This window comes from Oncorhynchus masou, chromosome 12 (genome assembly GCF_036934945.1).
Source record: "Oncorhynchus masou masou isolate Uvic2021 chromosome 12, UVic_Omas_1.1, whole genome shotgun sequence".
NCBI lineage: Eukaryota > Metazoa > Chordata > Actinopteri > Salmoniformes > Salmonidae > Oncorhynchus > Oncorhynchus masou.
The window spans coordinates 61,126,567-61,148,033 of record NC_088223.1 but is presented as its reverse complement, the minus strand read 5'-3'; the positions used below and the strand labels follow the sequence as shown (position 1 = coordinate 61,148,033).

The window sequence follows — 21,467 nt, the reverse complement described above, 5'->3', positions numbered from 1 at the left end:
AGTTTGCCCCCGGTGATACGTTGTGCAGACCTCACTACCCTCTGGAGAGCCTTACGGTTGTGGGCGGAGCAGTTGCCGTACCAGGCGGTGATACAGCCCGCCAGGATGCTCTCGATTGTGCATCTGTAGAAGTTTGTGAGTGCTTTTGGTGACAATCCGAATTTCTTCAGCCTCCTGAGGTTGAAGAGGCGCTGCTGCGCCTTCTTCACGATGCTGTCTGTGTGAGTGGACCAATTCAGTTTGTCTGTGATGTGTATGCCGAGGAACTTAAAACTTACTACCCTCTCCACTACTGTTCCATCGATGAAATCATTCCAACATTGCCTAAATGATGAATAAGATACCAATGAGCTAGACTTATATAAGCAATAGGGCTATAACTATTGAGATGTACACACTATGGCATACGGGATTGATGAGTGATAAAGAGGCAATCCGTAATTTCGATTAAGACATTAATGTGTGAGCTAAGATGGATGTTGTCAAAAAACTATTTGTTCAGCACTTTTGAAAGATACAGTGACATCATTCAGAACATGGGCTCTTCTTACAGGATTCTCCCTGTACACCAAGTCAGAACCATATGATAAATAAAGGGGGCATTTAAGCAGACAATGAAAGCTCTTACAATATTCAGTGATAACATTTCTCTAAAACATGCTATAGGCTACATGTGCACCACCAAGTCAGAACAGTAGGTTAGGTTCTGAGGGGAAACGGGACAAAATTATTAGGGTGAGGCACTTGGGCTACTAACAGCTTACTACACAACATACACTTAGTATTACTTTCTTAGCGACAGTATTCATAACTCCCTGGCATATTACATAATTTATGCAGCAGCATACAAGACCTTTTTGGATTCACCATTGTTGTGCTTTGCTCACTTGAACAGGAAGGTGGCACGGCAGTCTTTCTAATGGGCAAATGTTGTCATCAAACTTTGTCATCAAAGTCTGGCATTCTCTGGATTTATGGTGCTTTCAAGACAACTGGGAACTCTGAAAAAGTTTAAATCATGACGTAAGTGATCTTCAGGTCAGAGCTCTAGAAAGAGGCCCGAGTTCCCTACTTGGAATTCCCGAGTTGGATGACCGTTCAAAATGTATTTTCCCAGTCGGAGCTCATTTGTTTCAGAGTTCCCAGTTGTCTTGAACTCCCTGAAGTCTGAGATTTCCCAGTTCCAAGTTTCCAATTGTTTTGAACAGGGAATAAGTCATGCTGGATTGACAGCATGCCCAATGTATTCAACCTTTTCTGACCCATGGTGTTGTGTGTGTATGTTTATCATTTAAAGATTGGAAAAGAGAACCTGTCAGAAAGATGTTTTAAATCCTTAAACCCAGACTTGGACCACACACACTCTCCACAGAATGGCAGGCAGGGAAGCAAAATAGTGATTGCTTTGCAACACTTTCAGTTAGCCACTGATTCCTTCCAAACCACTCATTGTTGAATTTGTGATATCTGAATTGTTGTGTAATGTTTATGTCCAATAGCCGATGAGCACCAATACGTTTTATCTATAATTTATCTTAATATGACAAGGTTGAAAAGGATTTGCCAGTAGATCGTCAACATGATTCATGACGATGACTGCTTGTCTAGCTTGCTAGCTAAGATTTTGAAAGTATGATGTTGACATGATCAGTCCAATCAAAGCTATGGTAGATATAACGTGCTTTGACATCATTTTATCTGTTGCCATGACCTTGAGCCTTCTTAGATGGGCAATTCTAATGTAAATCTATGGTAGCACCCAAGGGGGATTGAACTGTCTAGCTCTCCCTGTAGATACTGTGGTGACGTAGTGTCCCCATGAGTGAACACTGACAGAACACTGAGCCAATCATGGCGCAACTAGAGAAGATTACCAACGCCTACGCTCTGTACTTCCAGCTGGATGCCCCTCCACCACAGAAAGCACTGAGCTCGACTAAAACACCTGCATTTTGGAGCTTCCTTACTCAGGAAAGCAAGAAAGAAACCCTGTTTGTGGTGCAGCTTTATTCACTCAATAAATGTGTTTTTACATTGTTTGCAAACTGATATGTGACACGAATGAATGCCAAAATAACATGCAAAACAGGCAACGCATTAATTAATGAATTCACCTGCGCTGAATGATGGGTCGCCACTGTAAACCATATACCCACTTTTCATTCAGTGAGCATTGCATATACTCACTTCTAAATCCTTACTAATGCATATCAAAGTAGTGTAGTGGAGGTATACGATTTATCAATTATGTGGTACAATAGAGAAATCATGCACAAAGTAGTCTACACATTTGCAAACGTAAAATATATTCACATGCGAGCTGCACACAACCTAGTTTAGAGGAATATCATCTGCAGGTAGAAAGAGTGTGCACCTCTCAGCTGGTTTTGGAATGGAGCAGCTCACAGAAGAATGACATCGGTAGCCGGTAGGGTAGGAAAGACATTTCAACTTATGATATCTACCAGTATATGCTAACTAAGGCAACAATGGGTATGCAAACCAAGTATTGAAAAAGTTTAGTCCGAAGTGTTGGTAAGTAGGCTATTTGTGAACAGCAATCAGGGGCACAGACATGGATGAGCCTGGGTGGTCAGAGGCCCACCCACTGGGGAGCCAGGCTCTGACAGGCCCATCCAATCAGATTGATGTGATTTAAGCATTGTTGTGGACTTAGACCATCACATTTTGTACATATAAAACAACGTGTGGTTTTGAGAGTGAAAATCTGAAAGATCTATCGGACACTCATAGGATTTTTCGCACAGGGTGCTTTCCTTCGCTGGGCGAGCCGTTTGGGAACTTTTTGGCAAAATTAGAGTATACCCAGTTCTCCAGGTACCACTGCATAGGGCTGATGAAAAGACAGCAGTCACACACAGCATGATGTTAAAGGATAAGCAGTCCATAAACCTGGACATAACAAGCCAGTAGGTCCCAATCATAAGAATACAAAAACACAACCATTAAAACCTCTTAAGGATGGGCCCCTTTTTTTAAATGTTCACCTAAAATGACATACCCCAATCTAACTGTCTGGAGCTCAGGCCCTGAATTTGTTTATTAATAACTTTTCAAAACTGTGCACTCTCCTCAAACGATAGCATGGTAATATTTCATTGTAATAGCTACTGTAAATTGGACAGTGCAGTTAGATTAACAAGAATTTAAGCTTTCTGCCAATATCAGATATGTCTACCTCCTGGGAAATGTTCTTGTTACTTACAACCTCATGCTAATCGCATTAGCCTATGTTAGCTCAATCGTCCCGCAGAGGACCCACCAATCCTGAAGAAGTTTTAACTACTTTGCGGATATGAAACAAACAGACAATCATAATATCAGTAAAAAAAAAAATCCCAGTTTATGCTACAAAACCAACTAAATAGGAGGTTTTAAAATTAGGTTATTTGACTCAACGTTCCTGGGAATGTCAATACAATCAAACTAGCAAGGGTAACGATCACAAGTCAGTCATAATGTGGCAAATAGGCTAAAGTATCTATTTATGTAGTAAGCTAAAAACACAGAGCCTAACGTTAGCTAGCTAGGAGGATGTCATATTATGCCATTGGAGGAGTGGGTGAGTGACTGACTTTTTCCCCCTCATATTGTTAGAAATGCAGGTGTGATTTCTACTCCGATTTCAGAGCACTCTCGTCTGAGTGTGCCTAAGTGCAGAACAGCTGATGAATTTACAAACGTGCAACACCTGCTAATTATGACCGGTGTCAATAACCTTAAACAAAAACACTCTAGAGAACACTCCAGATAACATGTAAACAGCCTAACCAGCTCTGCTACAGCTGGTAAAATGGTCAGAGTGAGTTGTTCTCTTATTTGTGTCTGGAAGTAGTTAGCTCGCAAGCTAGCCAACTTTAGCCAGTTAGCTTGGGTGCTTGGTTGGGAAAACCATGCATTGGCAGGCAAGCTGCAGAAGAATAAGGAGGCTACAATTCCCCATAGTTTATCAGTGCAATTTTGAGGGCCAAGTAAATGAAAATGCATTAGTTGTTGATCTTGTTGTTGTTGATGTGCATAACAGAGAGGGAGAGAGGCAGAGAGCCTACCTTTTCATGGTTGTTTGATAAATAGAACTGTAAAGTTTCCAAATGTAAGAGGACTCCAGTGGCGTTTAAATATTTGCAGAAATCCATTCAGGTTTACTTTGTGGCTTTTGGCGAATGTGTTCTAGTGATCTAAAGTCCCGCTGTTGCAACTGCCTGTAAACACTCGGTCGAGTTCAAAGGGAATGATGGCAGGCCCGTATGGCAAATTGCTTGTTTATATAAAGGCCTACTGTAGCTATGATTGGCTATAGAGCAACGGTCTGTGTAGACTCCGGACAAGAGAAATGTTTTTATTCTGGTTTATTTACTGCAGTGTCTATTAATTGTCCAAATGCACGGCCGCTTTTCCACTTTATTTTGCTATAGAGTTTTCAGAAATGCCTTAGTATACATAATTCCCAAACATTCTAAGAATCTACGAAATGTGAAAATATCTTAGGTGGTCGCTTGTCAGAAAATGTTTTTAAAAAGTGTCATATTCTTCTGGGGGTATATGAACATTTTCAAAAAAAATATTTAATGTTGCTAAAATGCTGTCAGTTCCACTTTAATTGCAACAATGTTTCACACAGATAAGTTATCTTCAAAGAGATGGTAACAACAGCAAGTGCACTGAAATAAAAAAACACAGTTCTACTCACCAGATGATGATCATTTGAAACTGAACTTCTTGTTTAAATTTATTCTAGGAATGGGAGAAGCTAACAAATTAGCAACAACATCCTCTTTGATAATACCTGCTGCAAAGTAGCCAGTAACAAAAGATAGGTAGCTAGACCATGGGAAAACTACTGCTCGCTATTATGCAATGACCTGTTGCAGAAGTTTCCATAGGTTTTTGTAAAAAACGTTCCCACCCATTAAGTCAAAATGTGATTGGTTGATTCCTCTGCCCAGTTGAATGGAAGATGCTTTTATCTAGCTTTATCTAACCAATGGCTGATTTAGCTAGCTAGATTTATCTCCCCAGAGACCAGCAAAGAAAAATCTGGATTGCATCTTTTTTTCTCTTCAGTGTTAACCCTTTCCTTTCCAAAAAAAACCTGAAGAGATTAAATCAGAACATAATTGAAAATAATAGTACAATCATCATGATTATTATATTATTAGAATCATTATTATATAAATCCTTAGCCCCTCTCTGAAGGCATAGAAGGTCCATTGTTCCCCACTATGTCTGAGTTAGTAATAAGCTCTATTGTTCCTCAGCAGCATTTATTCACTATTCTGAATGTCTAAAGAATCCATATGTTGTTCTGAAATATGAACACAGAAATACTGAACATTTTGAACTCTTGTGGTGGTGATTTGACAACATTACAGTCATGGTCTTGTATTGGACTCACATTTTTCTCGCCTCAGTCTTGACTCTGTCTCAGACCCCATGTCCCCCTCCCAGTGTTGGTCTTGACTTGGTCTCAAGTTGGACACGATGGGTGTGTTATGAAAATAATTACATTTATAAATCGGATCAAACTGAAGATAATATATATGGATTTACTAACTTTGGACTTAGTCTTAAGTCTAGTCACAGGATTGGAGCCCTGACTACCACCACCTCCACACATGGTTCATCATTGAGCCTCTGGCTTTATCAGCAATCACAGGCTGAGAAGGGCCATCACTGGGAAACAATCAGCTTCCTCAACTGACACAAGCTGCCCTGTTGATAATAAGGACACATAACAACGCATGGCTGTAATGACCAAGTTCCTTGAGAGGATCAGTTAGTGTATTACTTTAAAACATGAAATTATATTAAAAACAATTGAGTGCATGATGCATGTAGAATCAGTTGGTGCTAATAGAACTTTAAGCATTTCCCTCTGTTTCTGGCTTAACTTGCCTCTGTTGTTACGTGTCTCTCAAATATGATGGAAGAAGGTATTTGGTTCACGAAAGTCAATGGTTTGGGTCTGCAGTTTTAAATCTCACTTAGCACACTATTGTATGTGTATGCCACTCTAAAGTAAGGATAAAGAAAGTATAAAGATGCTCCATTTTGTAAAGGAAAGCAGGTGCGTATCGAGTGAAGTCTCTGCCCCACTTACACGCCCATTTTTTTTCAGGGGTCAAAATGGAATTTTACAGAGAGAAGATTGATCCCATTAGATAAAGAGCTGTAAGTGAGGTTAGTTATATACCTCTCTACCATTTAGAATGTAATTTTAAGTCCAAAAAGGCAACCCAATTGGGGGAAAAAGTGCAGCTTTATTTATGTTTTAGGTCAACCGAATGTATTGCATTTGCATTGGAATATACATAATTCATGACCTGATAATGAGATATCGACCAGCGATAAACCAAGCTTTCACATCTTAATGAGAAAACGCCACATGTAAACAAATAATACATAGAAATATAAACAACTTCATTATAAGCGCACAACTGTAAACATTTCTTTACACAGTCAAAGAAAAAGAATGAGGGAGAATAAGAGGAACGGTCTATTGCTCTGCTCTACTATCTAGATGTGGCCATTGTTTCACAGGCCAATTGCTACCAGTCCATTTTACATGGGCCCCGTTTGGGCCTTACACCTTAACATGTATAGTGGTGGATAATCCTACCACAGGAGGCTGCTGATGGGAGGACGGAGCATAATAATGTCAGGAATGGAGCAAATGGAAGGGCATCAAACACATGGAAACCATGTTGGATGTATTTGATACCATTCCGCTCCAGCCATTACCAGGAGCCTGTCCTCCCCAATTAAGGTGCCACATACCTCCTGTGAATCCTACATATCTGACTCTCTGGCTTTAAAAATGAACATATGTCACCACTGTTAGAAGCCCACTCCAGAAATCCATTTCATGGAACAATGGGGGAGAACAGGCGTGATTTCCACTGTGCTGTGGTGAAGCCTTCATGCCTGCAAGGCTCAGTCCAGAGAAACATTAGAAAAATAACAAAAAATCAGAATGGTGACTCCCAGGAAGTCTTTGTTCTCATCATAGTCCTCTTGATCTGCTCATAAGACACAAACATCACAATGTTCCAGGACCCCAGTCGCAGGAAGGAGGGCACGAACCTGTGAGAGAGTGGAAAGGAGATGCTATTATAGCTGCGTAGCAGAAAGGTGTTTTCAAATCAAAGTTTATTAGTCACGTACACAGTTTAGCAGATGTTATAGCGGGTGCAGCAGTTTTCCATTCTAATCTAGGATAATGTAATTCAAAATGTTTTCTAGCAAGCCTTAATGATCAAACTCTTACCCCTTGTAGAAGGCTGTTGGCCCCTCCTTAGTCAGCATAGTGTAGGCACAGTTAATTGCGCTGCTGTACTGGCCTGACGTTGAATTCATGAATCTGGTCTTAACCACATCTACTGGTGATGCGACAATGGTGGTACATAACCCTGCACCGAGCGCAGCGGTGAAGTGGCATGGAAGGTTATCTGGGGGAGAAATATCAAACATACATGACATTGACATTACATAGCTACATTAATATGTTATGCAACACAGTTCTTGGTCAAAACTAGAGAGTAACCTTACCCGTCATTAGGTCGTACTTCAATATGAGTTCCTTGATGATGTCGTAGGTGACCAGCTCGCAACAATTCACAATGGCATTGCGCGTTATATTCGGCATGCAGCCTGGAACAGAGTAACATAGATTTAAGTAGGTTTTTTGTTCTCAGTTGCTCTAATATTTTCAGGACAGGCATTTTTCCTTCCTGACTGTGAGATTGCTACCAACCTTTCCAAAGGCCCCGCACCCCTTCATCTCGGGCAATGGTCCGATAAGCGTCCATAGTACCGTTGTATCTCTTCACCCCGTCAGCCAGACGTACTTGAGCCTGGAAACGCACCTTGACCACGTCTGTGGGCTGAGCAAACATCACAGCCATTGCTCCGGTGGTGCAGCCTGCCATGAGCCGAGTAACAATGCTAGCACCTGAAGAGAGGTGTGCACAGTTAGTTATGGGTCCCCAATAAATTAAGTGTATAAGATAGAGGTCAGCACAAGTTAGATTATATAGGGGTTGTAAAACCTACTGTCAGAGCCATGAGTGTAGAACTGCTTCATGGAATCATAGAGGCCGATACGGACGGAGGCGAAGCTCATCTGCCTCTGGAGCCCTGCCACCAGCCCGCTGTAGAGGCTCCTGGCCCCCTCCGTACGCACCATGGTGGTGATGGTACCAAACACGCCCCGATACCTCACAGCCTGGGCCCCATGCCCCAACTGAGCCTCCCCTTGAATCTGGAATACAAAGTAGATAGGATTGCTGACCCCTGACTGGGGGATGTTCACCACGGCTTGCGCTTCCTCACATTCAATCTACATTTTAACTGATTCGTACAGATTTAATGTTCCGTTTTAATCAAGGCCACCTAGCCTGCCTCTCATCCATCCACGCCCCTCACCTGTAGTCTGACTTTGGCAGTATCCAAGGGGAATGTCACAAGGTCAGCGATGCAGGCTGCTGTGCCTGCACCAACAAACTTGACAGCCGTCGTTGGCGCCAGGTCTGTGGGTTTTATTCCAACCATAGCTGTGCCGGAGATGTGTTGCTTGAGTTCAAGACAATCAGTTCAACAGTAGAACAACAAGGATCAGCCTGCTGATCAACTCTGTGGTTAACAGAGGGGACAGGACACAGAGATAATGATTGGATACTATATCACATCACACAGAGGTATTTTCATGAAGGACAGGTGACCACTTGCATTTCACCATTCCATTCCATCATATATGAATTTGCACATAGACTTGTCTGGTTAAGATTACTACTGCTAGCATAGTATGTTCATCCAAACTGACATAGTGTACTTGCATTGTAGCTATACAGAGAATGGTGCGGTCAATCACTGTCTTCCCCCGCTAAGCGGGACATGCTTTGATTTATTTGCTAAGGGTTTCCCATACAGTGCAGCTCTCAGTGGGATGTAATACCTGTCAGTGAGCGATATTGATGAGGAGAATCTTCAAGTCTCTTTCACAGGTAAATATCTTGTTTGGAGGTGTTTTCCTGATGAAATGTCTTGGTCCATAAAATCTGCCTGGAGACAGCAAAGCAGCATGCCACTACCTGTGAACATCAACAAACTTTCATTGATTATTATGATTATATTATGATTATGACTATAATGATGGTAAAGTATGACTTTATCTAGCATGAAATATGCTAACTTTTCTATTACAACTTAAAATGCTACCACTCATTACAGTTGCTGCTAGTCCTACCAAAGACACCATTTCTCCTTATTTTACCATCAAGTAGACCTACTGTTGCTACTTCTATTTAAATTTAAAACAATTTTAACACAACAAAATAACCTAGTTGTGAAACAAATTGTCACAAAAATACATCTATAAGTGCAGGCTATAGAGTCAAGTGTAGGTTAAATTATTCAATGCTCTTATTCTGTCATATATCAAGCAATTAATCTGTATATTTACCTCTTGGAATTTTGTAAAAAAAAATGTAATCCAATATATGACCGCAAAAATAAAAATTAATCCTCAATTTGTTTAATCCTGTTGTGTTTTGCGCCTTGCTGTTTCAGGGTACTGCACTTTTACAAAAGCACTCCTCAATTTATAGGCTCGTCTTACGCGCTGCAGCTCAGGCATACCGTCAAACTGCGTAGTGAGTCACACATGCTATGTTTATCTCAAGTCAAGTGTTTATGGTAGGACAACAAGTTCAGGTCGTGCGTCTTGGGCTGTTGTTTACTGTATCTGCATCTTCAACAAAATCTGAACAGAAGTTATTACTAAACTTGTGAAGTTGTACATTATGCAATGGGCCATTTCAAACATGCTCTCAAACATGTTATTAGGCTGAATTCAAGCCTGTATGAGACCATGTTTTTATCCAAATGATTTAACCTATTTGGTGAATTTCTTAAAATGTGTGCTGTCTCACTAATGTATGCCTTTGTAAATAACACACCCAAAAACAATAGGCCTACAATATCTACATTTAGTATACAAGAAATAATATGGTATGAAAACGATTCAAACCATTATAGGCCTCATTTTCTTTTTTCAAACACAGATCTAACAGCTGTGTACTGAGTTATTGAAATAGGCCTACATTTAATGTCAAATAGGCTATAGAATTTTTATTTATTTAGAAAAACATTTTTGTTCCTAAACAGCTGTCTGCTTAATTTATTCACATGACGAAATAACATTGACACATCATCTGTCACCTCTTTAACACAGAACATTTATTTACATATTACCTCCTAGTATCCTGCTTACATCTTAAGCGCACTCATGTTATTGGTCACGGGTTGTATAATAGGTGAGAGTCTAGCCAATCAGACGGAGAGGCTTGTCTGGATTCCAAAATTGCTCTTCCTTTTTTTTTCAGTCAGTGAGTGCAGAACTCTCACTACTCTCAGTCCTATGCTGCGTTCACTGGCTAGTCGGAAATGTCTGAGTTTTCTAGTTCCGACCAGTGGCAACCCGTTATTCAAGGCAGGTTCATTCAGGGCAGGTTTTTTGCCTGTTTTGCATGTTATTTTGGCATTAATACATGTCACATATCAGTTTGCAAACAATGTAAAAAAAACAAAAAAAACAAACATGGTCTCTTTTTTTCTTTTTTGAGTAAGGCAGCTTCAAAATGCCAGTGTTTCAGCCGAGCTCAGTGTTTTCTGTGGTGGGGCAGCCAGTGGAAAATACAGCGCGTAGGGGTTGGTTCTCTAGTTGCGTCGTGATTGGCTCGGTGTTCTGTCACTCATGGGGACACTGTCACTGCAAAACATACGGGGAGAGCTAGAAAATTCAAGCCCCTTCGGTGCTGCTATAGAGTTACATTAGAAGTGCCCATCCAAGAATGCTCAAGGTCATTGGCCACAGATAAAACAATGTCAAATCACATTATATCTACCGTAGCTTTGCTTGGACTGATCATGTCAACATCATACTTTCAAAATCTTAGACAAGCAGTCGTCCTGAATCACATCGACAATCTACTGGCAAATCCTGTTCAATCCTTGTTTTACGAAGAGTAATTATATCGGTGCTCATAGGCCATAAGCATTACACAACAAGTTGGAAATCGCAAATTCAACAATGACTGGTTTGGAAGGAATCAGTGGCAAACTGCAAGCGTTGCAAAGCAATCACTAGCCTGCCCATCAGTGTAGGCGTGTGATCCAAGTCTGGGATAAAGGGTCTCTTTTCCAAGCTTAAAAGGATAAACATTCAACACCATGGGTCAGAAAAGGTTGAATACTTTGGCCATGCTGTCAATCCAGCATGACTTCTGCCCCGTTCAAAACAACTGGAAACTTGGACATCTCAGACTTCAGTGAGTTCAAGACAACTGGGAACTCTGAAAAAAACGAGCTCCGACTGGGAAAATACATTTTGAATGGTCATCCAACTCGGAATTCCAAGTCGGGAACTCGGGTCTCTTTCTAGAGCTCCAACCTGAAGATCACTTACGTCATGATTTAAACTTTTTCAGAGTTCCCAGTTGTCTTGAAAGCACCATAAATCCAGAGAATGACAGTCTTTGATGACAAAATTTGTCGACAAGGACTGTCACGCCACCTTCCTGTTCAAGTGGGCACAGCACAATGGTGAGTCCAAAAATGTATTCTATGCTGCTGCATAAATTATGTTATATGACAGGGAGATATGTACTGTATACTGTAGCTAAGAACGTAATGCTAAGTGTAAGTTGTTGTAACGGAGACGCTGGAAGTTGAAAAGCAGGTGGTGAGTTTAATAGTACAAAAACATGGAACGAAACACATAACTAACACTGCCTGGGCAATGGAACTAAGTGAGTGACTGATATAGGGGAGGTAATCAGTGAAGTGATGGATCCCTGCTGCTTCCATTTGTTGAGGCAGTATTCTGTAACGGAGATGCTTTTAGTCGTAAAGCAGGTGCAGGTGGTGCGTTTAATATTACAAGAAACATGGCCCGAAACAAAACAAGAGTAGCGTCTAAACATGAAATACATAACCAATATTGCCTGGGGAAATGGAACTAAGGGAGTGACAGATATAGGGGAGGTAATCAGTGAAGTGATGGATTTCTGGTGTGACTCATAATGAGGTGAAGGTGCGCGTAATGATGGTGCCAGGTATAGCCCATAGCCCATGTTCTGAATTCTGTTGCTGTACATTTCAAAAGTGCTGAACCTATACTTATATTATATTAACTACATCCATCCGAGCTCGCTCATTTATATCTTAATCGAAATTGTGGATGCCTCTTATACGCTCGTCGTCCCCTTATGCCATAGTTTGTACATCTCAATTGTCAGTAGTAACCACATTTGTTTAAGCAAGTCAGTCATATCAGCTATGTTTTATAAAAAGGCAGTAAATGAGGCTGAATGAACTGTTTCACTGCCAGACAAAGCTCCGCTGATAACCAGGTGTAGTGATGGAAAGAAAGCTCTGGTGTTGGGACAGTTTTAAGTAGGCCCTAACAGTTTAAGGGGACCGTTTGCCATCGTTATAATGCAATGAATTTATTGTTTAGTGTTGTGTTGTGAAGTGGCTTTAATGGCATTTATTTTGATACATTGATCTTTATGGTATTTTGTATCTGTATTTTGGAATTTTCGCCCATCTCTGCTTCCTCCACATACACTGCACTCCAGCCTCCTTTTCTGCTCCATCACTTAACTCTTAATGCTGACTTTAGTTTAACTTTTAATATTTATTTGTCCTCTCTCCCACACATGCATGCACACTGAGCAGAAAATGTTTTTTCTAGCCAGCTGATTTTATATTTAGAAACAGGCCATACACAGATAAAATATTTCACGCAGTATGATGAGTAAATGGCAAAGCCTTACGTAACACCCATTTGCACTTCTATTTGAGTCCCAAAGAAAGGTCAAGCATCGTGCTGGCCTGGGACAGCCCTTCACTGTCTGGGTTGACTTTACTCAAATTAACCTTATACAGAGCCTTCAGAAAGTATTCATACCCATTGACTTATTCCACATTTTGAGAATGGATTTTTTTTTTTACATCTCACCCATCTACATACAATACCCCATAATGACAAAGTGAAAACATTTGAGCAAATTTAATTTGAGAAAATTAATTGAAAATTAAATACAGAAATATCAAATGTACATAAGTGTTCACACCCCTAAGTCAATACATGTTAGAATCACCTTTGGCAGTGATTACAGCTGTAAGTCTTTCTGGGTAAGTCTCTAAGAGTGTTACACACTTGGATTGTAAAATATTTGCACATTATTCTTTTTTAAATTCTTCAAGGTCTGTCAAGTTGGTTGTTGATCACTGCTAGACAGCCATTTCTAGTCTTGCCATAGCTTTTCGAACTGATTTAAGTCAAACTGTAACTCGGCCACTCAGGAACATTAAATGTTGGTTAGCAACTCCAGTTTATATTTGGCCTTATCTTTTAAGTTAGAGTGAGTATTTGTGGTTGAATCTGTGTTTGAAATTCACTGCTCAACTTGGGGACCTTACAGATACAGTAATTGTATGTGTGGGGTACAGAGATGAGGTAGTCATTCAAAAATCATTTTAAACACTATTATTGCACACAGAGTGATTCCATGCAATATATTATGTGACTTGTTAAGCAAAGGTTTACTCTTGAACTTATTTAGGCTTACCATAACAAAGGGGTTGAATATTTATTGACTCAAGACATTTCAGCGTTTCGTTTTCAACGAATTTGTAAACATTTCAAAAAACAAATCCATTTTGACATTAATGGGATATTGTGTGTAGCCCAGTGACACAAAATCTCAATTTAATATATTTTAAATTCAGGCTGTAACACAACAAATCTGGAAAAAGTCAAGGGGTGTGAATACTTTCTGAAGGCACTGTATAATGCAAAACATTTAGTGAACAAAAACATAATTAGAGTTGAAAATGCGATGGACACCCATTTAACTTGTATTTTTTATTCAGTATATAGCGAAAGCTATTTTTATGTACACTATGCCATCTCACAACAAGTCAATTTGATGGAAACACATCTCTGGTGGGAAAATGCGCAAATTTGAGTTATGCAGATTTGTTAATATTCTCTTGACAATCTGTTGCCAATTGGATGGAAACCTAGCTACTAACAAACTCAACTGCCACCCAATAGCACTGGAACACACCACTACACCATAGCTCTGCCTTTGTTCAAGCTCCACAAGGCACGAGCACAGGAATCACAGGCATGTACTGTAGTTTGGGTACACTGTGACACGTTACTACAGGGGAGGAGAGACTGAGTTTCAGATGCCACCTGCATGTCTTCTCTCTCTCTGGCTGGAACCAGTTTCCTTGACACATCCTATGACCTTTACGCACACACTCTGGTAAACAGCCACCCTACCCTCTCGCTCACAAGCCTGCCCTGCCCCCACTTCTCTTCTCTTATAAAAGTGAAACTGATTCCAGACATGGCTGCCTCACACAGCCACCAGATGTCTCGTTCCCCTCCTCCCTCAGTCTACTATGTACTCTGGCTCAGGCTGGTGAAATAGATCATTCCTGCATCACTATAAATATATCGGTCAGTACATCCTTAAGAGGCTATTAGTAAAGCCCACTGACCCAACGGAAAACTGCCGTGTGACTGGACGTTTGTGTGAGGCCTCCTTTGACTGCAATTCATTTCTCAGATAGTATGATACACATGTACACCTGCTCCCTCTATGGACATAAGAGATCAGAACATGACCTATGGTCTATATATGCAAACTGCAAAGTAAGATATTATCAGTTCAAATACTTTACAAACCTTGAGCACTGTCACCTTGTGTCATAGCCTCACAGGTTTGACAAGTTGCCTTATTGACTAAATGAGCGATTTGATTGGATAATGGACTGATTGATTTTACAGGTAGCATGTATTTAAACCCTGTTTTTTTCTGTGTTTTAGGTGGCTGCCCATGGGAAGTGATGCAGTCCAGAGGTCTGGCAGGTTACTGTTTGCTGGGCTATGTGTGAGATGGTTTAGGTTGTAGGACAATGGAAGTTAATAGACCATGGACAACCTGCCTCCTGGGCTTGTATTTTCCTTTGTTATGTTTTTGTGTTTTAATCCTGAATAGTTTTAAAGCAATTTATTGATACAATGTAATGGAGCAGCAGAAGATTCTTAAGTTATGGAAAGAACCATGCCCTAAAATAAATGTTTTTGAAACTAATCCTTTGTCTCTACGTCACTCAACTGCTCAACCCAGATCCTAAGAACCTGGTCATTTTTCCACCTTGTGACATGTACCTAATATGCTGTAAGTTGTTTACTAAGAGGGGTGAGTTAGGGCTTCATGGAAATATCTGGGATCAAGTTTCAAGCCACTGGTCCCCCAGCAAAGCTCTCACACATGAAGACAACTTACACTTTTGTATGAGCACAACACAAAATAGAAAAATAAAGTGTAATCAATTTGTTGAAAATTGTCTCAGAGTGAGAGAGAGCTTGAAGGGATGTCTACAGCATAGAGACTAGGTTAGAGGTCACTGGTGTGTAAACGAGCTGATGGTCGGGTAAGAATCTGCTGACTACCCAGCCAGGTTCCCAGACATACCAGACAATGTTCCTGTTTTCAGATGCACGAGGCTGTATACAAACACGTAGCCTGTGGGATATGGGGCGCTTTCTGCCAAGTCACGTTATTGAGTTGCACATGATTGTGTTCACACCACAATGCAGCTCAGTGTAAACAAGCTGACGGTGGGGTCGGAATCTGCTGGCTACCCAGCCTCCAGCTCTCCCCAGGTACCCACAGCCCGTATCACATTTGAGCTTACAGCAAACTTCCACCATCATTCCCCAGTCTTTACTAGGTCAGTTGGTGGAGGTCAGAGGGCATGTAGTGGTGTAGGATGATGACCCGGCTCCACATTCTGTGCCAACCCTCCCTGCACAATGACAGAAATAGCCACTTTAACTAGCCACTTTAACTATGCCACTTTGTTTACATACTCATCTCATATGTATATACTGTACTCGATACCATCTACTGTATCTTGCCTATGCTGCTCTGTACCATCACTCATGCATATATCCTTATGTACATATTCTTTATCCCCTTACACTGTGTATAAGACAGTAGTTTAGGAATTGTTAGTTAGATTACTTGTTGGTTATTACTGCATTGTCAGAACTAGAAGCACAAGCATTTCGCTACACTCGCATTAACATCTGCTAACCATGTGTATGTGACAAATAAAATTTGATTTGATTTGAAATAGTTGGGCAGTGAGACAGGCTGACAGGGCGTATTCAAGAGTGTGGCACTGGCACCATCATATCGGATCAATCGTATTCGTATGAAATGGAGGTTGCTGTAGTACAGATTGTTGAACCCTTCAGTGAGAACTTTCAATTAACATTTTACATGGATTTACTCTACCACATATAAAAACTGTTTGATGTACTGTATCTGATGACCATGCTACATCCATTATGCCCACATGGCACTGACCCACCATATACATTCAGACCCCTTCCCCTTTTCCACATTTTGTTACATTACAACCTTATTCTAAAATGTATTAAATAAAACATTTCCTCATTAATCTACACACAATACCTCATAATGACAAAGCAAAAACAGGTTTTTAGAAATGTTTGCAAATGTATTAAAAACACAAAAAAATGAAATTGCTTATTTACATAACTATTCAGACCTTTTGCTAATGAGACTCGAAATTGAGATCAGGTGCATGCTGTTTCCATGACCTCAGACTGGGGTGAAGGTTCACCTCCCAACAGGACAACGACCCTAAGCACACAGTCAAGACACTGCAGGAGTGGCTTTGGGATAAGTCTCTGCATGTCCTTGAGTGGCCCAGCCAGAGCCCAGACTTGAACCCAATCAAACATCTCTGGAGACCTGAAAATAGCTGTGCAGCAAAGCTCCCCGTCCAACCTGACAGCTTGAGAGGATCTGCAGAGAAGAATGGGAGAAACTCCCCAAATACAGTGTGCCAAGGTTGTAGCATCATACACAAAAAGACTTGAGGCTGCAATCGCTGCCAAAGGTGCTTCAAAGTACTGACTAAAGAATGGGCCTGAATAAATATGTAAATGTTATATTTCAGTTTTTTATCTTTAATACATTTGCAAACATTTCTTATAACTTGTTTTTGCTTTGTCATTATGGGATATTGAGTGTAGATTGAGGGGAAAAAGCAATTTAATAGATTTTAAAATAAGGCTGTAGCGTAACAAAATGTGGAAAAAGTCAAGGGGTCTGAATACTTTCCGAATGCACTGTATGCCAGACGACGCTGGGCCAACAGTTTTGTACTAGGGTACCACACTCTGTGCTTTTGGATTCTAGAGGCTCCTGCTTCTAATGAGGGGATTACTAGAAAGAATAGAATGGGTTTACTAGTGAGAGCAACACAGGATCCCAGTACAGAGATACAGTATTAAATAGAGACTGTTTAACTCAAGCAACGCACGCACTCAATCCAAACTCCTGGGTATTAATATGGAGTTGCTATAACAACCTCCACTCTTCTGGGAAGGATTCCACTAGATGTTGGGACATTGTTGCGGGGACTTCCATTTAGCCAAAATAACATTAGTGAGGTTGGGCACAGATGTTGGGCGATTTGGTCTGGCTCGCAGTCTGCATTCCAAATCATCCCAAAGGTGTTTGATGGTGTTGAGATCAGGGCTCTGTGCAGGCCAGTCAAGTTCTTCCACTCCGATCTCGAAAAAGCATTTCTACATGGACCTCGCTTTGTGCACAGGGGCATTGTCATGCTGAAACAGGAAAGGGCCTTCCCCAAACTGTTGCCACATAGCTGGAAGAACAGAATCGTATAGAATGTCATTGTATTCTGTAGCTTTAAAGTTTTCCTTAGCTGAAACCAAGGGGCCTAGCCCGAACCATGAAAAACAGCCCCAGACCATTATTCCTCCTCTACCAAAATGTACAGTTGGCACGATGCATTGGTGCAGGTAACGTTCTCCTGGCATCCGCAAAACCAAGTTTCTTCCGTCAGACTGCCAGATGGTGAAGCACGATTCATCACTCCAGAGAACGTGTTTCCACTACTCCAGAGTCCAATGGTGGCGAGCTTTACACCACTCCAGAGGACACTTGGCATTGCGCATGGTGATCTTAGGCCTGTATGCGGCTGCTCGGCCATGGAAACCATGGAGCTTCAGCACTTCAGCACTATGAGCTTCAGCACTCAGTGGTCCCATTCTGTGCGCTTGTGTGGGATTGTGCATTCCTATTGTAACTCGGGCAGTTGTTGCTGCCATCCTGTACCTGTCCCGCAGGTGTGATGTTCGGATGTACCGATCCTATGCAAGCGTTGTTACAAGCGTTGTCTGCCACTGCGAGGACGATCAGCTGTCTGTCCTATCTCCCTGTCGCGCTGTCTTAGGCATCTCACAGTACGGCCACATCTGCAGTCCTCATGCGTCCTTGAAGCATGCCTAAGGCATGTTCAAGCAGATGAGCAGGGACCCTGAGCATCTTTCTTTTGGTGTTTTTCAGAGTCAGTAGAAAGGCCTCTTTAGTGTCCTAAGTTTTCATAACTGTGACCTTAACTGCCTACCGTCTGTAAGCTGTTGGTGCCTTAACGACCGTTCCACAGGTGCATATTCATTCATTGATTATGGTTCATTGAACAAGCACGGGAAACAGTGTTTAAACCCTTTACAATGAAGATCTGTGAAGTTATTTGGATTTTTACGAATTATCTTTGAAAGACAGGGGCCTGAAAAAGAGTCGTTTCTTATTTGCAGAGTTTACTTGAGTCGTTTTTTGGGTTTCTGTACTTTACTTTACTATCTATATGTTTGACAACTTTTACTTTTACTCCACTGTATTCCTATAGAAAATAATATACTTTTTACTCCATACATTTTCCCTGACACCCAAAAGTACTTGTTACATTTTGAATACTTAGCAGGACAGAAAAATGGTCAAATTCACGTGCTTATCAAGAGAACATGCCCGGTCATCCCTACTGCCTCTGATCTGACGGACTCACTAAACACAAATGCTTAGTTTGTAAATTATGTGTGAGTGTTGGAGTGTGCCCCTGGCTATCTGTAAATGTTAAAAACAAGAAAACTATGCCATCTGGTTGTTTTAATATAAGGATTTTGAAATGATTTATTCTTGACTTTTTATACTGAAGTATATTTTAGCAATTACATTTACTTTTGATACTTAAGTAGATTTAAAACCAAATACTTTTAGACTTTTACTCAAGTAGTATTTTACTAGATCACTTTCACTTTTACTTGAGTATTTTTTTATTAAGGTATCTTTACTTTTACACAAGTATGACAATTGGATACTTTTTCCACCACTGTTCATTTGTAACTGTTGCCTGAGTGTTGGAGAGTGGCTATCCTAAATAAAAAAAACAAGCAAATCCTGCTGTCTGGTTTGGCTAATATAAGGAATTTTAAATGATTTATACTTTTACTCAAGTATGAAAATTGGATACTTTTTCCACCACTGATCATACTGGGGGGCGGGAGGAGAGAAGGAGGCGAAATGGAGAGATGTGAGTTGCTCCTCAGTGGTTGTTGTTGGGGGAGTGGTAGAGAGGTTGTAGGGATACGTGTGGGATGGATTGAGAGATGAGATACATCTTACAAGGTCATGTGAGGGAGAGGAACATATAGTGTATGCCCTAGATGGTCCCCCCTCCTTTCTAAAGGATACACCACCTGTTACAGATGAGAGTAAACTGAACCATATGGTTCATATCCACCATAAATCCTCAGGTCCAGTGTTTTTCCCATCATTATCGGCAATGACTAAGCACGTTGTGTGGTACGCCAAATAAAAATGTGATTCACATTTATCATTTATCATCACATTTATAACAAATATTTTTTAAATATTTATTTTCTTCACATTTTCAAATGGCCCATTTATATTAGCCAACAGGGCTATACATTTGGGTGAGGTTTTTCGAGCAAAAAAAATGGATTAATGGTTAATAAAAAAGCAAGGCCGCGTTCCTAGAGTCACATATCAGCTCAACTGGTAGTACTGCTACTACCAGCAGAACTACACCTGCACCTGTCGACGGCACAAGTTGTTCTGCTTCCACGAGCACATCCAATGCTATCATCAGTAATTATTTTGTTGTTAGCCCAGCTAGCATTGACAGTTGTGAACCTGATGCAACCGAAGAGCTATTGACGCCTTATCCAAGAAAGCGACGAACAACAGACAGGGAGGTTGGACCATCGAAGAGGCGCAAATATGATGAGAACTACATTGATTTGGGGTTCACTTATATTGGGAGTAGTGCCTTTCCTCAGCCACAGTGTGTTATACTGTTTAAGTCGGAAGTTAACAAACACCTTAGCCAAATACATTTAAACTCCGTTTTTCACAATTCCTGACATTTAATCGTTGTAAAAATTCCCTGTCTTCGCTCAGTTAGGATCACCACTTAATTTTAAGAATGTGAAATGTCAGAATAATGGTAGAGAGAACAATTTATTTCAGCTTTTATTTCTTTCATCACATTTCCAGTGGGTCAGAAGTTGACATACACTCAATTAGTATTTGGTAGCATTGCCTTTAAATTGTGTAACTTGGGTCAAACGTTTTGGGTAGCCTTCCACAAGCTTCCCACAATAAGTTGGGTGAATTTTGTCCCATTCCTCCTGACAGAGCTGGTGTACCTGAGTCAGGTTTGTAGGCTTCCTTGCTCGCACACACTTTTTCAGTTCTGCCCACAAATTTTCTATGGGATTGAGGTCAGGGCTTTGTGATGGCCACTCCAATAGCTTGACTTTGTTGTCCTTAAGCCATTTTGCGACAAATTTAGAAGTATGCTTGGGGTCATTGTCCACTTGGAAGACCCATTTGCGACCAAGCTTTAACTTCCTGACTGATATCTTGAGATGTTGCTTCAGTATATCCACATAATTTTCCTTTGTCATGAAGCCATCTATTTTGTGAAGTGGACCAGTCCCTCCTGCCTCAAAGCACCTCTACAACATGATGCTGCCACCCCCGTGCTTCTCGGTTGGGATGGTGTTCTTCGGCTTGCAAGCATCCCCCTTTTTCCTCTAAACATAACAATGTTCATAATTGCCAAACAGTTCTATTTTTATTTCATCAGACCAGAGGACATTTCTCCAAAAAAGTATGATCTTTGTTCCCATGTGCTGTTGCAAAGCGTAGTCTGGCTTTTTATGGCTTCTTCCTGTCTTTCCATCAATGTATGATTTTTTGTGTGCAAAGGAACTCAAGCTTATGGACGATGTCAAATGTGATATAGCGAAGCACCTGAGTTGGGTGTTACGCAGATCCTTTCTGGAAATGGATGACACAAACAACTGAATTCATTATCCATATACAAGAGAGCCTCATCGAAATTGCAACAAGCGGTTCTGTGAAAATTGTATTTAATCAGAAGTCACTGCCAGATTTCTGGATTAGGCTACGCTCAGAGTATCCCGCCTTGGC

The 21,467-nt window shown here is 40.8% G+C and overlaps 1 protein-coding gene across 1 annotated transcript; it reads right to left on the bottom strand.

The window, feature by feature from the left end:
* Positions 1–6,407: 6,407 nt before the first annotated feature.
* LOC135549183 (mitochondrial uncoupling protein 2-like) lies at positions 6,408–9,574 on the bottom strand. Its single transcript, XM_064979222.1, has 8 exons — positions 9,482–9,574; positions 8,975–9,110; positions 8,446–8,652; positions 8,074–8,281; positions 7,775–7,972; positions 7,570–7,671; positions 7,289–7,469; positions 6,408–7,104 (listed from the first exon to the last, which is right to left on the bottom strand). The coding sequence occupies exons 3-8, from the start codon at positions 8,569–8,571 to the stop codon at positions 6,990–6,992; spliced, it is 930 nt and encodes a 309-aa protein (XP_064835294.1). The 5' UTR covers positions 8,572–8,652; positions 8,975–9,110; positions 9,482–9,574; the 3' UTR covers positions 6,408–6,989.
* Positions 9,575–21,467: the final 11,893 nt, after the last annotated feature.